The sequence below is a fragment of the Rissa tridactyla genome, chromosome Z, assembly GCF_028500815.1.
Source record: "Rissa tridactyla isolate bRisTri1 chromosome Z, bRisTri1.patW.cur.20221130, whole genome shotgun sequence".
Taxonomy (NCBI): domain Eukaryota; kingdom Metazoa; phylum Chordata; class Aves; order Charadriiformes; family Laridae; genus Rissa; species Rissa tridactyla.
In genome coordinates, this window is record NC_071497.1 from 58,929,650 (window position 1) to 58,950,669 (window position 21,020).

The window sequence follows — 21,020 nt, forward strand, 5'->3', positions numbered from 1 at the left end:
TGCATCCAGCACAGTTAATCAAACAATTGAGTCTCTTTTCTGAAATTTGAGGGGTCAGAGGAGGACTTTGACCAAATGGGAAGCAAAAGACAGTTTCACAGGTGTTCTCAAAGACTGAAAGTCTCCAGCAGACTTGATATGGAACTACCCAAGCATTTCAGTAACAGAAATTATTTTATCAATATAGAATAGCATAAGTCCTACTATAAAAAAGACCATTTTAATAGGACATAAATTAAAATTAAACAAAAAGTAGAAAGACTTTGCTGTTATTATTTCAAAGCGATATGCCTCAAAGTTATCAAAGCAAAATGAGAAAGTAAAAAAGATTAATTTTTACATTTTCCTATTAAAATTATCACTGAATGCCATATTTTCCTATGACATTTTGAAGTTCTACATTTTTCAAGAGAAAATAATTCCATTTAAAATTTTTCATTCAGCTCTGCTTCTCTATGAAACGTTCCTTTTAAGAATGTATTTAATTCCACAAAGATGTTGCATGAAAGAGTTCTAGAAATTTCTTCCAGCTCAATCTTCAGTTATTTAGGCATAAACTAGGTAGTATGTTCCACTCTATATTTATAGCCCTCTTAGAGCAGATCAAAGTGGGGGTAAAACCTACAACCTTTGGCTTCACAAGGTGTTACTACAGTAATGATTCAGGTAGGCAGCAAAAGGAACAGATGTAATGTCTAATACTGAGTAAGAATATAAACATGAATAATTCATAAGGAAGATATTAGAGACAAGCACGGTCAAGAAAGCCAAAGCCTCAAAGGTTTATGGGGAGGGAGAATAAGAGGGGATGGAAAGGGAATGTTGGCAAGGGAGGCAGCAAACTGGAATTTGCACAGAATCCTAAAAAGACCAAATGGTCTCAGAGGCTATTTTGTTCAGCTGCTGATGTCCTGCCCTGAATTTCAGTCTGGTAATTACACTTGGCCCGTTCAAATCCCTTCTGCAGTTGTATTTTGCAGTGGCTTTCTTTGAGTCCTTCCTGGAACTGTCACATCACATCGCTGTGTGAAGTAGTGGCTACGGCTTTTCCATGGTCATCTGTGGGGTGCACGACTTGATCTATGTTTTTAGTCAGTGATTCAACCTATTAAGCACTTAGACTTCTGTTTGGACGGCTGTACTTGGCAAATGTCAGGTATGTTTATTGTCCTCAAACTGCCATGGCATTTAAATGCTCATGAAGCAGAAAAAAATATTTGAGGATGAAAGTTACTGGTATTGAAGGCGAAGGGAGTAAACCACAGATATTTACCTCCATTATTTCGTGCTATGTAAGAAAGAAAACCAGGCTGGTTTATGTTAATTTAAATGCTACTGCCGTATGTGTTCACAGGTCTTGTTTTTCTAATTCTGCTATATCGCAAGATGATAGTATCACAGAAACATGCAGTGGGTTAATGCCTCTGCAATCGAATGCACTTACCTTGCACTTGAAGGGTTTGACATCAGAGTGAACAATCATGTGGGCCTTGAGAGTCTGCTTTTGCACAAAGCTCTTGAAGCACAAATGGCACTGATATGCTCTGATATTGGTGTGGATCAGGACATGTCGCTTCATGTTGGCCAGCAGAGTAAATTCCCGGCCACAAATCCCACATTTGTGCTCTTTCACACCCTGTGAGAAAAGAAAAAAATCAGAAAATTCTGCAGATGGAAAATTTTCTAGATCATTTCATCTTCAGTACAGCAATTGTGAATTATTCACTCTGCATTAGCGAAGCAGGTAATAAATTATTTCACTTTTAACAAGATTTGCTCAAGTAACAGGTATTTATGTATTTTTTTCCTGGCAAATTCTTACAAGAATATGAGAAGCAGAGAAGGAAAACAAAACATAAGCTTAATGAAATAATGAGTTTTGTTTCCATCAGTAAGTTTACAAACCAATGAGACATTGTCAGTAGGAGAGCTTCTCTGTCCTATGCTGCTGCTTATGTGAAGGATCGGTCAAACGTGTACGCTTTTGTGTTCATGTTTGACCAAGAATTAAAGCTAACCAGTTAAGAGACTAAAGTAGTGCTTGCCTTTGATAATTGAACGTCATTGACTTCTGAAAAAGGCATAGCCCTCCTTTGAAGAAAGCTATGGAAAGTAATCTTTTGAAGAAAGCTATAGAAAGTAATCTGAAGTGACCAAGCAGGAGTCTAACAATGTCACTAAATAAGGATAAACGTGTTACATTCAATGATGAGAAAAAACTGTTCACTTTTAGTGGGACATGCACTAACCCTAATGGAGTGATCTCATTTTTTCTGATGTTTACAGACCATTTCTAGTGCCTTTTATGCCACCCAGTCAATTTACTGACACATAATTCAATATTCTTGCTCACACCTATGTGGTCTAACTGCCAGCTCCTCAAAAAGTCATTTAGGTGCTATGAAGGCCAATGAATTTACCACTACACACTTTGAGAGTTTGAGTATAACCTGCTGAAGGTAATGAGGATTTACTAGTGAAATGCAGAGAGCAATTACTCTTCCTGAAGGCTCCCATTACAAAGAAGACTTGAAACAATCTCTACTTTTGTGCCAGTCAGTGGTTTTCACAGTTAATTGCAAAGCTAAACTGTGAACACCAACAGCGGCTTCAAGTATCTGCCTGTCTGATGTGAGGCTGCATTTGGGCAGCTAAGTACGGCTAATTATATTCACAGCTGAATCCACCTGCAGCTGTGGACAAAGAAGCAGAAGCTCTCTAAAGGCTCAGGGGCATTGCATTTCCTGTGACAACAAAAAAAAATACCAAGTCTTAAATTAGTAGAATTTTGCATGGTAAATCCAAAGACCAGGGAATCTCCAGAAGGAGCAGAAACTATAATCATGAAGTAAGGAAGAAAAAGCAAATGTGGAAGTAGAGGTTGTTGGTTTTTAAAAGAAAATGTGTCTATAGAACTGAAATGCTGTAGCTTTCAGTATTTTTAATGTTTTTCAAATAAAAGGCAAAATCCAAGTGTTAAATGGAAAATATGGCAAGCAGGAAGCAAATTTTTATAAAATGTGCGGGATTTTGACTTGTCTTAACATTTTTGTAATGGTGGATGTGCCAATTTCAGACATTCTTGAATGGAACAGTTATATTTTTCCTATTTTTGAAAGTGATTTTTCTGGATGTGTTCCAAAGCCTACTCCTAACCTCAACTGACTCTGCTGTCATTGCTGTCAGCAGTGGCAAGACTGCCACTTAATAGGAATTGGCTAGGATTACGGACCTGCTTGTCCACTTTTATTAACAGGCATTCTGGATAATTTATGCACAAAGGGGGGTTTTTCTTAGGGGTTTTTTTTTTTTTTTTATTTCCCTAAATGTCTCATTACAATGATTATTCAAAATCTGATGAGTAATGATATACTTTCTTTTGCTGCATACACACAGTCTATTGCAAATCCACACAGTTCCCAATTAAAGAAAGCGATAGAGCTGGTTTTCAGTAGAGAATTTCTGTTAAGATTTCGGGGCGGGGTTTACAGCTCTACAAAATTATGCTATGTTACAGAAGGTCATTCTGAAGATAAAACCTAGAAACGGAGAGGTGCAAATACAGTTTTGGGAAGTCATACAGGTGGTTTAATTGGATTCCTGTTTATCACAAAGTGGGTTTTGCGTGTACTTTCTGAAGACTGACAGAGAAGTCCACCTTCTACTATTGCCAGCGCCACTGGGGCTTTTGCTTTTGCTCCGCATAAAACTCTCCAGCTGGCAAAGGGCCAGCACGAGGCTCTACAGACCAATTACCTTCTTTTCGAGGAGGTACAAGCGTGTATCCTCAGTAGCCTGTAATCCTTGTGCTACCTTCCCATGCAAGGTGAGAGCGCAACCCGTGCTGGCTTACCTTGTGAGTCAGGGAGTGCTGTTTGAGGTGATGGGGCTGCACGAACTCCATGCCACATTCAGTGCAGATGTAGGGGCGAATGTCTTTGTGCTTCATCATGTGGTTTTGCAGCTGGCTCGGGTACTGGAAGGTCTTATCACATTCAGTGCAATTGTACTGTATAGGGCCACGGTGGGTTGTTAAGTGTCTCTTCAGCTGGGCCAGGGTTGGGAAGTCCAGACCACACTCCACACAAATGTTCTCTCGGCCACTCTCGTGCTTAGACTCATGTGCTTTCAGCTCACTGGGGTAGGCAAAGCCTCTGCCACAGATCCTGCAGTTGTAAGGCTTGATGTCACTGTGTTGCATCATGTGTCTCTTAAGGTGACTGGTTTGAGTGAAAGCCTTGTGGCACACCTGGCATTTATGTGGCCGAGTGCCCTGGTGTGTCAACATATGTGTGTGCAAGTGGCTCAGCTGCTTGAAAAGCTTGCCACAACGGGTGCAAGCATGTGGCTTAATGCCACTGTGCCCCAAGATATGGGTCACCAAATTGTACTTGGATGTGTAGGACTTCTCACACATGGGACATTGCCAGCGTTTCTGTTCACCCCCAACATCAACATAGTAACTGTCATCTATCTGAAGGTTGACATCTACTCTTTCCACTTTCTGTTTATTTTCACCACTTTCTTTTACTTCAGCCCTCCTGAATGGTGGCTCTGGAGGTCTTTTCATTTGAAAGGGGTTCCTGAAATGAAAGTTTGGTGGCACAATAAAAGGAAACATTAAGCCAGGGTGGACTTTAGGGTAATAACGGTAAGGAGCCTGCATGAATGCTGGGCTACTGGGCCATGCGATGTTAGGCTTCACTGGTTCTTGCTTAATTGGCTTGGCTCCAAAGTGCTCCAGGGTTCTGTAGAACTGAAAACCAAAGTTGCAAAGGTCGATCATCTGGGAACTGTATTTGGGCTGTGCTGGCTGTTGGAAAACCAAGGGGAGACTGGAAGCGCCTATGTCATTGTGATCTTCAGGTCTGCCTGGTGGTGATGAGGAACCCTCAAGAGCGATGGAAGGAGGCATTTTTGTTGGCATGCTCTTCCGTTTCCGAGACCCTCCTTCCAAGGAACCCTGGAATGTTTCCATGTCTCCAAGAGGAGGAGGACCATAGCGGAAATGTGAGAGGTGCGGTCTGAATTCTTCACCAAATGGAGTTGTTCTGTGTGGCTTTGTAACTGGGCTTAGAGGCTGCAGGCAGCGGGAGAAGGGAGAGGCTTGGGTACTGTCCACATTAAGACTCGTTTCTTCATTCTTCATCATATTTGATTTTTTATGTGTTGTCCAAATTCCTTAAAACAAACAGAAAACCAGTTCTCTTTATTTCTTCCTGTTCTCCTGGCTTTAACGTTTTATTGTCTGTTTTATTGTTTTGGAGGTTGTTGGATTTTTTTAACTGAATGCAACTAAGGACGTCTTAGGCCCTAATAAGACAAAGGCCTTTTAAAACATAATTAAATTGGTTAGTGGAGAACAAAGAAGCTTTGGTCTTCCTGTGGTAGAACTGGTGGTTTAAATCAAGTTTGGCCCATACAACATCTTTGCAACATAAACATGCTGTACCATGACACGCTACTTCACAGCTGAATCTGTATGGCGATGTTTCTGCTTAATTTAATTCAGCCAGGCTATTTGTGGGCAAAGTCTTGTCCTTGGCTGTGCATGCACTGGCGCTAGAAATTGGCGGTGCATCTAAAGGACATGGCAATACAAACAATAATGTGCACATTTATTATGGTTGTGACATGAAAAGCCAAAGCCAAAAAACGTTAAACTTCTTTGTATCATTAACATGTGCTGCTGTGAGAGAAAACAATGGTCAAGTGATCTGAGGACACCGTGTACCATCAGGTTTTGCGCCGTTTCCTGGCTTCTCTCACTTTGTATTGTAATAAGAAGGTGGAGATTAATTTATTTTCTTTGTTTTAATCCCAGCGATATTTACCTGGCAGATTTGGGGGAGGAAAGACCTTTGACAACTCTCCAAATTACATTCAGTTTTATAGACTTAATCTAGGGTTTTTTTTTTTCTAAACAGGTGGGCAAAATCTCCACTATAAAACTAATTATAGAACTAATGTCAACAACCCCCTAGGTCTCCAGAGTAATTGACACCCAAGAGTGCTCCAAGCCTTTCTAATGGTACAGTGTGACAAGGCAGATTAATAATTGCCTTCTGGCAAAATTTTGTGTTCCGCTGATCATACAGGGAGTTTCTCCTGAATTTGGGGTTCGTCTAAAATATTGGTTATGAATTTTGGTTCGTCTTAATTAAGGCTGCTACCTTTTGCCTTACCTCTTGAGGGATGCACTTTTCTGCATGTGTGTGTGTGTCTGTGTTTGTGTACATGCATCTACCCAAAGAGGCAGAGGCTACATTGGAAAACTAGACACATTTTCCCTCTGTCATCTGTGACATGTCGATGCTATTTATGTCACCGTTCTTGGAAATGATGGGTGGATAGCATGAAGGTGGTTGGATTACTAAAGACTCTACTGTTTCTTTTTCAGGAAGCTCCGTGCTAGATAATCCTGCTTCTAAAGACAGATAAAAGCACATCTCTGTGAACTAGTTAGGCTGTGGACAAGAGAAGGTATCTTAAAAGCCTGCTTGCAAACAGATCACTTCCTCCTACCAGGGTAGACTGTGGAATTATCTTTGAGATACTGTGTGAAGCCAAAGGCTCAGTCACAAAACTTTAAGATGGAAAATTTAGACAATCAATCAATGCACAAAGAAGGAGTAGTAATTGAAGCAAAAATTGTAGGAACTCTAAAATGATGATTCAAAAAACACCTGTGATAGTGGAAATGACTAAAAACCCCTGCTTACTACTGGGACAAGTACCTAATAATTATACTTTCAGTCCCTAGCTCCAATCTAGTGCCTAGATTGGTGATGGTATACATATATATACACACTATATATATACAAACTGTATTTTGTGTGTGTGTGTGCGTATGTGTATGTATGTAATCTATATAAGTGTGTACATTCCATCAGAGAGGATTGTTAGGGAGTATGCATTCTGCTACCTTTCCTTGTCACTCTAACTCCCTGGGCAAAACAAGGAACAGTTGGATCTTGAAGACTCTTTGGGTTTGACTTATCAAAAAGGGAGAAGGGGAAGTGAATCCTCTGAATAACGAAAAAGACTCCACTTCGTTCCAAAAGGGAAAAAGGTGTGCTTTCTTTTCCAAAATTCATTTTAAGCACAGGCAAACTCACACAACTTGAACATAAAATATGCCTGTTGGCATTTTTCCCTTCAAAATAAGGCCCTGTCCTTCAAATGTCTTTCATCTTGTGTATCTGATTCTTTCCCAGCAACATGGGTATAAAATGCTTCAGAAAGACCATAGCAATTGGGAACCCAGCTATGTTATTTACTGCTTTTGTTAGATTATTGAAATGCTGCCAAAAATACATAGAAGTGACAGTGAGTTGTGTCTATTTGCTCTCTTGTCTCTTGGCTGCCGGTTACTCCCTTCTTCCACACAAAATTTCAATCTTTCTGGAACATGGAGTTAAGGCAGAGGCAGTAGAACTGCTTGAAATTACCAGAAAGAATAATTTCCTTGCACTACTAACCTTTGGCTGCTTTCACTGATCATATGGGTTTATTCCACCGTCCACGGCTACACACATCACGGGACCAAGCCTACGAAGAAAAATGTTTAAAGTCAGTGACCAGCATAATCACAGAGGTGCTATATAATCCAACAGAAGAGCACCTAAAAGGGGAGGGAAAGTACAAACTTGCAGTCTAAATATGGATCACCTTGCTGCTTTTTTTTTTCCCTTCAATCTGCCAAACCCCATGATGTAGAAATTAATTGACTAAAGATTAAATGTAGCATCTCTTCTCATCTCCTTTCATGTTGGTAGTAAACCCATGCTGATTTAAATGGAGGCATGATCTTTACCTTGAGCGGAATTTAATTCCATAAAATGTGAGTCCTGAGGATATCTAGAAGAGACTGCAGATTTGACCACCATGCAAGAAATAGTTAAGGAGCAGTCCTTTCTTCTTTAAATAACTTCAGTAGTGAACTCTAAAGCTTTAATAGCACAGTTCCACAATATTTTTGTTTTATCTGACTCTGGAGTAGCTGATCTCATTTTAATACTCAACAATAATTAAGGGGGGATGAATTGAAGAATTTTTGTTTTAAATATCTCCTAGGGACCTTTTGGGTTTCCCATATAAGCACTTTAAAAATTGTTTCTTTCTTCAGCACTTAGTATTTAAAATGTTATGCTACATAGCACAGCGGTGTGTGATTCTAAACACTGAGGTTAGTTTAAACCTGGATAGACATTAACAACTCTAGCTTTTATCAGTAGTATTTCAGCTCCTCGGTTTTGAAAACTTAATCTGGAAATCTCACTGAGACAGAGATTTCCATGCTGTATTGGCACTTAAACATAAAAAAACCCTAAACCTATCACTCCCAAGCTTATTAAAAAGTTAATTTCTTTAGAAAAGACAAGCATCCTCACGGTTCCTTTCTTTATGTAAATAAGTATATTTGGAAACACACTATTTTGAAAAACAGAACAACAAATAAACTCTTTCTTTGACTTTTTTAAAAAAAAAAAAAAAAAAAAGAAAGGCTACAGTGAGTTAGTGAGTTCAGATAGCTGTTGAGGTATTTCCAAAATAGAATATCTATGCAGCAGCTACTAATGTTGTTGAGTTAACTTCCATGAAGGAGGAAGAGAGTTTAATACAAAATATGAATCACAATTTACTTTCTCATTTCCACTCCACTCATCGTATTTCTACAGACAAAGGATTTTAAAAAGCATGTAAATCATGCTATTCACTCTACATGCATATGCACTGTTACAGTCTCCAGTTAATATTCTGTACTGAAGTCAACAGCAAATTTTCTTTAGACTTCAGTAGAACCAAGATTCTGCTTCCTGTCTGAAAGTGCCTTCTGTCTGTAGACTAATAATAAGCCCAACCATACAAATGTGAGGTTATGAAGATTCTCAAACTTCAGCACTGACTACTACTGTTCTGATTTTGTCTTTGGGCAACACAATGATAAAACCAGATGAGACAAAGATAAAACCAATGATGAGACCAAGATGAGTGAAATTGATATGTACCCTTTGACAAAGGAAAATGGGCTACTTCACTAGGAAGTTTGCACTTGCGTTTGCTATTTCAGAAGAAGATGAAACAGAGGAAAATGTAGGAAGCCTAAAGGTGGCTGAATAGGCTGAACAGCTTTTCTCTGATGGAAGAAAAATTGCACGTTCAATTGAGCATGTATGACTGTAGAAACCATGCCCTGTAAGAGCGCATTTCTGCCCTCCTCTTGGCTCCTGAAATATTGACATCTCTAAGGAAAGATTAAATCTAACATCTGTTTTTGAGTTGGATCTGGTGAGGATTAGTGACAAATGAGACAGTATTACATTCTTTGAGCTAAAGTTGAGAGTTGGAGAGCTTCAGCCTCATTGAACAACCGGCTGGGTTTTTTTCAAACACTGAGTTTTGTAAACTGCTATTATAATTTATGGTTATCTTAATAGGTTTCATAGGATCTCCTTCATTCAGTGCACACTTCCAAATAGGTTTTGGGTTTAAATGTATTAAGTCATACAGCTGTTAAACTAAGAACCAAATCCTTTACTTGGTTTTCAGTCATTTGCTTTTCGTCTAAAACTTGCATCAGTCTCAGGATGTGACCAAAGGGGCTTTACCATGATAATCTCATTTCAGCAGCAAAGCAGCCTTCCCTACCAAATCTACACTGCTTTGAGCTATTTGTCAGACTTTGAAAATGCCAGGAATACCTGTACAAAAAAGAATGTATCCGTTACTGGTAACCAAGTATTTTCAGTTAGTTCTGATCCCTCCTTACCATTCTCCCTGCTAGTTTAACTCAATGGCAGCAAGAACCCTTCATAAGCCCCTTTTTTCTTTCTCTTCCACTTCCTTTCTGCTGCCTCCAGTGTGTGAGTGAAGTCATGCTGTTCCCCATTTCCTTTTCTATTGGGAATTTCATAATTTTGGAGTGCTGGAAAACAATCATGTAGATGTTTTTAACCTGTAGTTTTCAAGTGAACCTTGTCCATTTTGTTGGGTTTACGGCCTCCCTTGAGTAAAAAGTTGGACTAGATTATAACAATGTCCCATTTCTGTAAAATCTGTGCACCTGCTTGTCATTTGTACAGTCAGATTTTTGTTTGTAGGTGCTGCCTTGGTGAATGATGCAGAAATTCTAAATATGCTCAAAAGGTTTAGAATTATTTCAATACTAGGCTCACTATATATTGGTTCAAATTGCCATTGTTATTCAATAATGGATTATTGTATTTTTTTTTCAAATTAAGGCACTTTATTTAGTCCAGGCTTGAGTGACTACAGTCATTAGAGGAGGGTAGAAGGGAAAAGAACACGTTGAAATCCATACCAGTGTGTCTTTAAAATCAGTGTCAACCCTACTCTCTTTTCCTTTAGAGAAGTCCAGGCAAAGTGTGTTTTCCACCCATGTTCTCCAAGTATAAATATCCACACTTCAAGCACAAGAATTTGAAAAATGGACTCCATTAACATATAGTGAGTGTATGTTATGTTTTATGGACATAAACTGAGTACATGTTAGATATAAACTGAGTATATGTTAATAGACCCAAATCAGCCTTGAAGTCCTTATGCTACATTATTTGAAGATAACCTAAAGGATGATTTACATTTTAAATGAAGGCACCACTTTTTCTGCCACAGTGTGGAGCCTAGAGAAGACAGACATTTGGACTACTTTGCAAAAATAAACATGGATTTATGGAAAGTATCCAAAATCAATGAGTGCAGATACTGATTCGGAAGACTCAAATGTTGGGGAAGCCTTAAAAAAAAACAGGCCTGAGCTGGAAATAATAGGCTTGTGGAGTTTAGTCAAGTCTTTTCCAATACCACTTCTAAAAACACTTCTTCTCTCTCTCACATGCATGTAGACCTGGTGTCAAACTAAATCTATGATTTAACTATCAGCTTAATTGTCTTCTGAGATAAGGCTTTTGTCTCGTGCCATTTATTAGACAGATGTGACTGCCTAAATGGAAAACACTATCAAGATAAAGATATTGCCATAAATATTTCTCTTCTCTTTTTGGATTACCATCTTTAACAGAATTGGAATTGGAAACAAGTAAACAACTGTTCATGAAAATGATCTGGAATGACTGAAAACAAGAAGTGGACGAGATCAGGTTTTTTCTTCCTACATTAGTATGATAGTAGTGAGGAGCTTGGTGTCTTTTCACTTCTCCCTGGGAAATTACCTTCATCTGCTGGTGTCAGGCTTCAGGATAAAACTTCTTCTTTCCATCAACAAATGTGGTTTTTTTCTCAGCAAATGCTTGATAAGGAAAACTGGTAACCTTGGTAACTCTTCCCAGGGCATAATCAGAGCTCACTAAGGCTTATGGAAAGATTTCTAATAAACTCTGAAACTAATCCTTCACAATTTTCCTTATTATTTGTTATGGCTTCTGTTGCCCAATGAGATATGAACCCGTCTATGCCATGACCAAAATTTGATACTTTTGACAACTGTATTGCACACATATGGAAAAAAATAACTTATGTCCTAAGACAATATGTTAGCAGATGGTAACTTTTGCAGACAAACTTAATGGAAATCATACAATAACACACCTAAGAAACTTAATTGACTAAAAATCTGACACATTTAAACAGCTTAACAGGACACAGTAAACAGATGCAACAAGCAATGAACTTTCAAAGATTTTTCAAAATTTTTTTCCTTCACTGGCCGTTACGGCATGTCTTCTTTGCTTCATGTTTGAAGTTTGATCATTTTAGATATTCCTTCTGCTTTGGGGGTTTCCCTATGTAGTGTAGCTGCATTAATATTGTCTGCGAGATGACACCAATGTAAAGAAATGGGTCTTCTCTCAGAAAACTCTGCAATAGAAATACCCTCCCTGTGTTGTCTTCGTTATTCCCAAATTTTAACATTTTAACTTACATCATTTTTGTTTTATATTAGCTGGGAAATAAAAAAGTGTAGGAAACATACCCATTTGCTTGCACTGCCACTAGAGTGGCTTTTGGAATTATCTTCAATATATGTGTAACTTGGTTTTGTGCTCAGTTTTCAGGGAACAAGACACTATGCGAACTTTTATAGGAGTCTAGTTACTTTGGTATTTCTTGTAAGAGAGAAAATGCTTAAAATAGTATCAGAGTGAATGCACATTCACTTTTCCATAACTTACAGTCCATTTTTGTTTTAATAATTTTTGAAAGAGTTAAACTAGATTCTGAGATTTCCTCTGTTGAAAGTTTGGAGCAGTCCCACCACACACACTGCCAAAGCTGGGGCACTGTTTGTGGCATCAGATGTGCTTATAGAGTGGTTTATAGCATAATTTGCTTTTCAATGGTGGCAATGATTAGATTAAAAAAAAAAAATGCCTGGTGTTCTCGGTTTAGCAAAATGGTTTACAATCCCTCACATTGCTTTTGTGTGTGCTTTGACCTTAGTTTAGCAAAGCCTTTGCAATCATTTTCACTACTATTCTGTTGCCTAACAAGACAGTTGGGTGGAGGTCACAGAGCAGCATGCCTGTGTTAACCAATCAATGTCTGCAATAGGGCCTTATCGGTAATGGCCCTAGCAGTACTTTAGCCTCATGGAACATCCATCATCATCTCAATGTACATATGAAATCCCCTTTGAGTACAGTTTAGGCTTGCTGCTGGTTTGGCTCTTTATTTCTCCTTTTCTTGTCCTCTTTTCTCCTTTTTTCCTTTTTTCTTCCTCTTTGTGAGTTTTCTTAGTTCTTCTCTTATGTTTTCTTTCCACTTCACTTCTCTATTCCATCTGTGGTTCATTCCCTCTCTGCTTCTCTATTCTATCTACTAAAATGGTCAGCAACACATAGGTAACCTGGATAACAAAGTGGATGTTAAGTTCACGTGCTCTGAAGTGTTATCTGTTTACACAACACCCCCCCCAGACCACAGCTACACATGGTGGGAGCCTGCAAGGCACAGCAGATTATTCCTCCAGCTGCCTGATTCTCTAGTACCAGCAGGGAATTCAAGGCTGCTTTGGGGTGGGGAGGAAGGGGAGAGGGAACAGGCGTTGGCTGGCAGATCTCTGCCTCTGTGTCTACAGCACAGCTCTGCCCCATCTGCCCACAACACGGTGGGCTCTGGCCCTGCCTCTCGCCTTTCCCTCCACAGAAACATGCTAATTATAGCCTGAAACAGAGCTGCTGGTGAGGTACTGGAGGATGTAAAACCAGACATATCAGCTCAGGCTAGTAGTGCAGCTAACCCAAGATACTGGTCTTCTGAAGAATACAAGAAATAGGAAAGAGTATCATGACAACTTTCCCGCATGGTCTTCAGGCCTCCAGCTTTCTATGACTCAGATTTCCTCATCCAAAGATGTTGCATTCTGATTTTTCCCTATTCCATGGATGACGAATGTGGATAAAAGTTATTTAATACAAAAATCCAAAGATAACTGTTCCTTGGGGTCTGAGGGGCATATGGAGATAGGTACTGCGTCCTGGGGAAGTGGGATATCTCTGGGTGTTTTGGTGGAGCATCTTGCACACCTAGAGATTCAGAGAGGAGCCAGGGCAGTGAGAGCTGCACTGTGCAGGAGGACAGATGCCCATCTACGCTCTTCTCAATCTACATCTCCCTGAAACACTTCTATTTCTTCTCCTTAAAGTCCCCTGAAATTCATGTGTACTGTAGGTTATTCCATTCGTGACCCACTTTCCATCTCCCCACCAAATCTCTAGGCAGCGGCCTCTGTCCTGACCCAAGAGCATTTGGGCACAGGTATACTGAATTTCCAGACCCTGCCCAGAGTTCAGGGCTGACAAGGCCAGATTGGACATGATGGTGACATCGGCAACACATACAGTAGTAGAGCTTCAAATGTGCAGTTTAACTGGTGCCAGCAAACTGTGTGGAAATGCAATTTGATCCTGCCCTCACTGGTTATAGGAATTAACGATGGATTGGCCAGCTCAGTTAATTACTCAGTGAAACAATGGCAGTAGTTCATCCTAAGTAACTGTCCTAATTCTCTCCCTGGCATCATCCATGTTGTACTGAAACCATTATGGAAAATCTGAGGTGTCACTGAGAACAAGATTTGGGATTTGCCTGTTATGAGGTGATGTAAATAAGAAAAATTTCTTCCTTTTCTTAAGTGGATAAGGAGCTCTCATGTCAGCAGCTGGAACCATGGATGTGCCCCTGCCTTTATAAAGTATGTGGAGTCATTTTAATCACTGTTTATAGAAGTCCTATCGCTCCATCCTTGTTTCCTGTCTACTTCCCTATCTGCCCCTGCAAATTGAAATAGTACATTTTTGGCACCATAGGAATCCTATGGATTAAATAGTTTTTCCTCTGGAAAATTATCTAACAACACTAATACAGTTTTAGGATTTTTTTTTGCTTACCATACAGACATTATGAGACAAGATGAACAGAAGAACAGAAAAATAATATAAGTACAAGGAAGAATCCGGCAGTAAAATAGTAACATTGAATAGAGTGTGTAGTCCCCGAAAGAACACTTAAGACATAATCTTTCCATCTACAAAGCACAACCATCTAACACTATAGAGTGAAGCAGAGACAGAGGGGTTTTGAGGTGTACAGTAGTATTGTTTTAAAACAAATAGCAGAGCTATGCAGAACACCCAAAATTAGAATGATCAAAAAAGCATGCCCTTCCATAACCCTCATGCTGTCCTGCTCAAGCTGTTGTTTTGAAAGTAAACCTTTCACTGGCATTCATGACCTTTAAAAAGGAAATAGATTGAGCTTTCCTTCCTACTGTAATCCCAGTGTTGTTATCACCTCTATGGAGGCCAGAGAGATGGTCTGATCTTCTGCCATCACTTTGTTATCTTAAAGGGTAGCTAAGGGCCACCTTCAGCCTTGGTTCTTCAAGTCCACTGGCACCCTCCTACACCATTAGCAGTTAATTGCACTTTCTGAGCATTGCCTGTGGAAAGCAACAGGTATCTCAAAAAAGAAAGTACCAGGCAAAATGAGCACGTGTGCTCAAAGAGGGGCTTATATGGGAGAGTTTTCATATAAAGGCTCCAAAACAGATTAGTTTTTAAACGAAAATCTACTTTTATTAAACATGGGGCGGTATTATTAGTTTTCAGCAGGACCACTGCTTTTTGTATGTATTTTGCATTCAGTTCTTTGTTTCACATAATTCAAAACTCATAGTGAAACTGAAGGTTACTGAAGTGGTAGGTATCGTGTGTTCCAGTAAGATATGCTATATCCTATAGGAACTGAAAGAAGAGGATTTCATCCAGAAACTGACAGAATTAGGAAAAGTATATCTGTTACTGGACACTTCTCTTGGTGTTCAGTTCATTAAAAGCAATTAACAGATGATGTTTTCCTAATCATTTAGGAAAGATGAATAAATTTGATTTCAGCTGAAATTTGACCAGAATTCTTGCTGGAAAAGCTGCTTGGCTGAAAAGACTGATTAATCCCTATTAACCTCTATTACTCACTTGCAATTAAGCTGGTTCAGTAGTGACTTAGGCATTTCCCTCTGAACAGAAGTTCAATAGGAAACATAGCAAAGGAATTAGAGATGTAAGTGCCATTCCTAGGACACCACTGTGTTTATTCAGTTAATACCCAAATAGAAAAAAAATTAGGAAACATGAGCAATGAGACAGAGTTAAAAATGGCTGTTTACTGGGGCATTGGAGGAAACTACTTTTGATATGTCTGCACTGGAATTAGGGAGCACTGCTTTCCAGACTGCCAGAGCATAAAATCTGTGTTAAAGCATTGAAACCATGCTGCATGTGTCTTTATCGTTCAGAAAAATTATCACCTTCACTTACGTCTCACAATTGCATTCAAATGAGGTTTCATTTTTTAAAATCAGTTTATTTTGTTTAAAACAAAATGTGCTTAGGTCTTCAGTTCCAGCATAAAATGGCACTTTTGACTGATCATCTGAAGAGTCTGCAAAGATAACTTGCCCTCTGACTTTACCCTCCACGTGTGATGCCAAACTTGAACCTTGTCCTTGATTGAACAGCAAAAATCAAATGCATTCCTTCTCTGATCCCAAAATGCATCCTGCATATTATTTTGTTAACTTCTAGAAAGTTTTAAAAATAATAATTAGTTTGTTGCCACAACTGAAGAAGGTCTTAAATTTAATATAAATTTGATATTGCTTCTGTGATTTTGATCAACTGGGAAACAAGTCTCTATGTAAATTAACTAACAGGGAGAAATTCTTGAGGTTAATTATTTAAAACTGAAACAGCTTTAAAATGCCAGTTTTACTGAATTCAATAAACTAGCATACGGAGTGGGAATGGCAGCTCAGACTTAGCCAAATGTCATCAGCAGATACTGGAACAGACACTAGAGTTACAAACAAATAAGAATTTAGAAATTATTTTTTTTGCCAAAAAAAAAAAAAAAGAGAGAAAGTGAGAAGAAACTCACTTGAAATCTGAAATTCGAACATTTCCCAAACCACTCTAGTACTACGTCTTCTGTTAGTGATGCCAAAGGCTAGTTCTGGATAACAACTCAGTTCAGATTTTCATCACAAGAAAAAAGAAACAATAAAAAAAAAAATCATCAAACCACTGTGACTCTACCCCATGACTAAGAGTAGCCAACCAGCAATACAAAAAGAAGTTTTGTAAAAAAAGACTTATATATTAAAAGAACTCTTTCTCTCAATCCTTCCTAATCGTTCTATTCAGGGCTTTTTCCCTGGAAAAATGCCAAGTGCCACGTACAAAAATCTGGAAGATTTGGTAGAAATTACTGCTGTGTTTTGGGATGAATAGCAGACAAGTCTGTGGTATGGGCAGAGGGACATTACCCAGAGAAAAAAGAAAGAGTTGTGTGAATCCTGTTCTGATTTACTGTCCTAACCACGTTGGGTGCCTTCCACTGAGTGCCTGTTCACGCATTTTTTTGTGTCCAGTAGTGAATGAGCTGGTGAAAATCTTCACTGCAGTCAATAGAGGGAATTCTGAGCCTTGATCATTTGCCTACAGAATCTAGTAATATCTGTTCAATTGCATTTCTTTACCTGTGGTTTAGGATTAGGGAGGGGTCCCTTTTTGTGGGACATGAAAAAAAGAAATTAATGTATTTGGGATCATAAGGCTTAATTTTTATTAATTTTGATTTTTTCTGGCAGAGGGAAGAGGAGATATGGAAGAGGAGTCAGTCGGCACAATTTCTCTGATGCATGTGACTGCTTCCATAGCATCCTCGTAAGTAGGTAAAATGCTACCTACAGACATATAAAATTATTCTGGAAACCTTGATGACTTCATATTGTGAGTGCAGCATTATGCGGAAAAACTATTTGATATAACACTCGTGCCGGTGTGATTCCTTGCCATGGTGCTACGGGAAAAATATTTTCCTGCACCTTTATAAACAGATGGGTTTAGTTGCTGGTAAACTTCCAAGCACATTGTTGCCTACTTGGTCTTCCAGGAGGTCTTCTACAGTTTTTTGGAATTCCTATCACAGGACAGTAGTTTTGGACAAATAGAGGACACTCTCTGTAGCTTCATCAACCTGCATTCGGGAACCAACCCAGCGTGAGCTGGTGCCTACCAGATGGTTCAAACAAGTTCTGCTGTTCCTTTGGAGCTGAGAGATGCTCTAAAAACAGGTCATCCCTTTTCACCTCCTGGTATTGTTTTCATTACACATGTATTCTAAATACTTTTTAAGAAAAAGTAGACAGGTAGACAAATATCATGCTACCTGGAAGTACTGTATGAGAGACACCTTCTTTTCAAATAATACTTTAAGTAAGTTTTACCTGCAGCCAAAACATCAGGCTGAAATGCTACTTACTTTAGAAAGAACCTCAGAGAGAGGACTAAACCTGAAATCATAACTGTATTCCGATGTGTTCTTCCTGGATATCTTTAGACTAGGTATATTCAAGTTTGGTTTAAATCTAGTGTATCAGGTGTTGGTAAGAGCACATACTGTTCTCCAGTTTACAAAGTCTTTAGTAGCAGATCCAGCATAGAGCCTTACACAAAACAAAAGGTCTTTCATCACTGCAAAAAGAGTCTAACAGTTACACTGCAATCCTAACGAGAGAAGACCGAAGCATAAGTGGCTCTTGCACAGTCAGGAACAGCTGGTTTGTTAAACCAGTGAAGAGGAAGACTGGAAGTCATCTTGTCCCTCCCAGCCAACACATTTGCGGGTTATCAGAGGGCCTGGTGTCAGGGTAAGCTGCTCGCCGAGAAGGGGCAAAGCCGCATGTTCCCATCCCAGAGTCACCACACCTGCTCCTCCACCCTGGGAACACCTCCCTGTGAAATTCTTTCCACACAGAGAAATGAGGGGGTTTCTATTCTTCATCGGGCCTCCAGACACAGGAGCAATGCCTGCTTGCTGTGCATTAGTATTCCTTGTAGTACAGCATCATCTAAGAATAACAGCTAAAAATCTATAACGCTTCTCATAGCCTTGCTTGCAATTTCAAATCAGTTGCACCTATCTCCAATTCTTTAGCAAAACGTGATGTTATCAATGGATGAGACTCAGTTTACCTTGTAGCTTTTGCAATTAAATGAACCTTCAGATTCAGTGGACATTTGTATTTTTCCAGTGTTCTCTGAATTCCAGTGCTGCTAATGAGCATAAGCAGCCAGAAAGTTGGATGTTTCCAGCTTTACTTTTTATGAATATTGGCAAAGGGAAAATAGGTTTTCAGGAAACACACTTTTTGTCCTAAGTTTTTTCTTTTAAATGACATGAATTCATGCACACCCACAAAGTAGAAGGAAAATGTGTCAGTGCTTTAGCTTTCACAGTAGAAGAGAGAGGGAAGAGAAAGTAATATTTTTTTTCTTCATTCAAATAATTAATAACGTGTTTTTCCAACATACAAGGCAGGAAATAAGGAGTGAAGGTAAAAAAAAACCACAGCTATTCACATAATTTCTTCCCGTAACCTTCAGAGCACGAAAACATTTTCTTTTAATATATGATTACTTAGCTTAATTACTTCCAGTGACATCAGAATTCTTTACAATACATTAAGCATTGTTGATATAGAAGGAAAATACTGCGATTTGCTAATCAAGATCAGGGTAAAACTAGTATGAAACCATTTGTTTTACAAAAGCAAGTCACACACATATTAAGTTTGGAAGGGACTTAAACAAAGATTAAATAATATTTTTCATTGGATCATTAGTATTTTAGAAGGCAGGCAAGAAGGACTAGTCCCCGCCAGACGGACATAAAGAAAAATCAGACATCCAGCATGCAGTTCAATACGTGTTTCAAATAACCAATAAGTATTAACTTAGGCTTCTTCACTGCATGAAAATGTGAATATCATCCATAAAATTCTACTGCATTTTAACAGCAATAGAGAGTTGTAGTCTCAGTTTCGGAATATCAGCCTTTCAGCAGAAAGAAGATAACCCCAGGGAAATTTTTTTCCAGACTTGTTTCTTTCTTTTTAGAGGCTTCACATTATTTGTCTCTCTATAATTCTTTCTTTTCCAAGTTGACTTTCCTTCCCTTTCAGTGGTCTTCTGGGATGGTAAATTAGAATGGGGAAAACTACTGCATTTAAGAAGAAAATGCTCATTTGCTTTTAACAGGTGACCTATTTTTAAAAATCGGTTGGGGTATAAAATTAGTCCCTCAAACAAATGAACATTTTTATAACTGTATGTAGTAGTCTAAGGTCTGTTTGAAGAAGCAGTTTGTTTCATTGGATTAATTACTTCTGGGAAACATGCATTAGTGCTCAAAAGCTATGGATCATTTCTTATGAATGAATAAGAAGCTACTTTTCCTTACACCCCTTTGCCTGAGTTGTATCCTTAAACCATGGCTACAGAAAAAAATTATTACCTTATGCAGCCTTTACAGCTTTTGTTTCTGGGGGTGGTGTTCTGCAGAGACAACTGGCTGAATGGAGTGGTCCATTCAGACAGATGCCTTTCTGCATCATTGAGGCTTTGTAATATCAAAGACTGGAAGCAATATAAGTGCTATCTGGGGTAATCCATGCTCTCCTGCCTCTGTATACGAGACTTATCTTGGGTTGCTACACTGATTCACCCCCCTGTGCTTCTCCCATTCTAAATCCTGAATATCTATCTGGCGCTACTAGAAATGGCACCTAAAAACATGCCAATATATTCATCTGTGAGATGCACATTTTGCCTCTCAGTCCACCAGTATCTGCTCTACATCCAGATAGTCCTAATGCAAGGCTCTTATTGATGTGCTTGTTTAAAAGAATGTGAAAACAATTCAGAACTCCTTAAAATTCAAAGATTCAAATTATCTGCTGGTCAAAAATCTATATTAGAGATGCCAAAATGTTACTAGGAATGTAACTCAGTGTTACTCTTCTGTATCGCAAACTCACATTCTCAACAGTTTTCACCATTAAAGAAGCTGGTCCTAAATATAAAACGTCAGTTGACATTTGCAGAAAGACTCCTATCAGTTTCTAGGCTTTTTGAATCAGACCTGTTAACTTGGAATGTCTGCGGGCTACAACTTGATTCTGTAACATCTTTGCTGTCATTGGTGTAGTTTAGTTTTTATTTTTCAGAACAAAAGCAAAATCTGTCTGTATTTTGTTCCATTATAATTGAGAACATATCAAATGGAAATAATAACTTTAAAGAATTCTCTGGGAGAATATAAACTCTGACTGACCTTTTACTTATGTATGCTATATACATACATATGGCTTTTAGCAATAGAAGCAATACGACTTTAAGCAAAATAAACAGACCCTCTCTCTTTTTGTTCTTGGCTTATTGCTTCAATTTTTATTATTTTTTTACAATGGTGGGGTGAAAAACTGAAAATTCATTTCACAAACATTTAATTTGTGCCATAAGCTGGTAGTAGATCTGTACTCAATCCAGCCTCGGACTTTACCCTTCTCTGCTTGTAAATATCTCATCAGTGTAGGATAAGGATAACACATCAGCTGAAAATCTCCTATTCCTGACACTTCGAGAAAGATATTAGTAGTGTTACAAATTACCACTATACTAAATCATGTTACACTT

At 38.7% G+C, this 21,020-nt stretch overlaps 1 protein-coding gene across 2 annotated transcripts in view; it reads right to left on the bottom strand.

Moving 5' to 3' along the window:
• Positions 1-21,020, bottom strand: part of ZNF366 (zinc finger protein 366) — a 35,323-nt gene that overhangs the window by 12,024 nt on the left and 2,279 nt on the right. For both annotated transcript variants that reach the window (XM_054186237.1, XM_054186239.1), the window contains exons 2-4: positions 7,482-7,551; positions 3,854-5,181; positions 1,445-1,636 (exon numbers count right to left, since the gene is read on the bottom strand). In XM_054186237.1, the coding sequence (XP_054042212.1) occupies positions 1,445-1,636; positions 3,854-5,152 (1,491 nt within the window). In that variant the 5' untranslated portion in view covers positions 5,153-5,181; positions 7,482-7,551. The remainder of the gene's footprint in view (positions 1-1,444; positions 1,637-3,853; positions 5,182-7,481; positions 7,552-21,020) is intronic.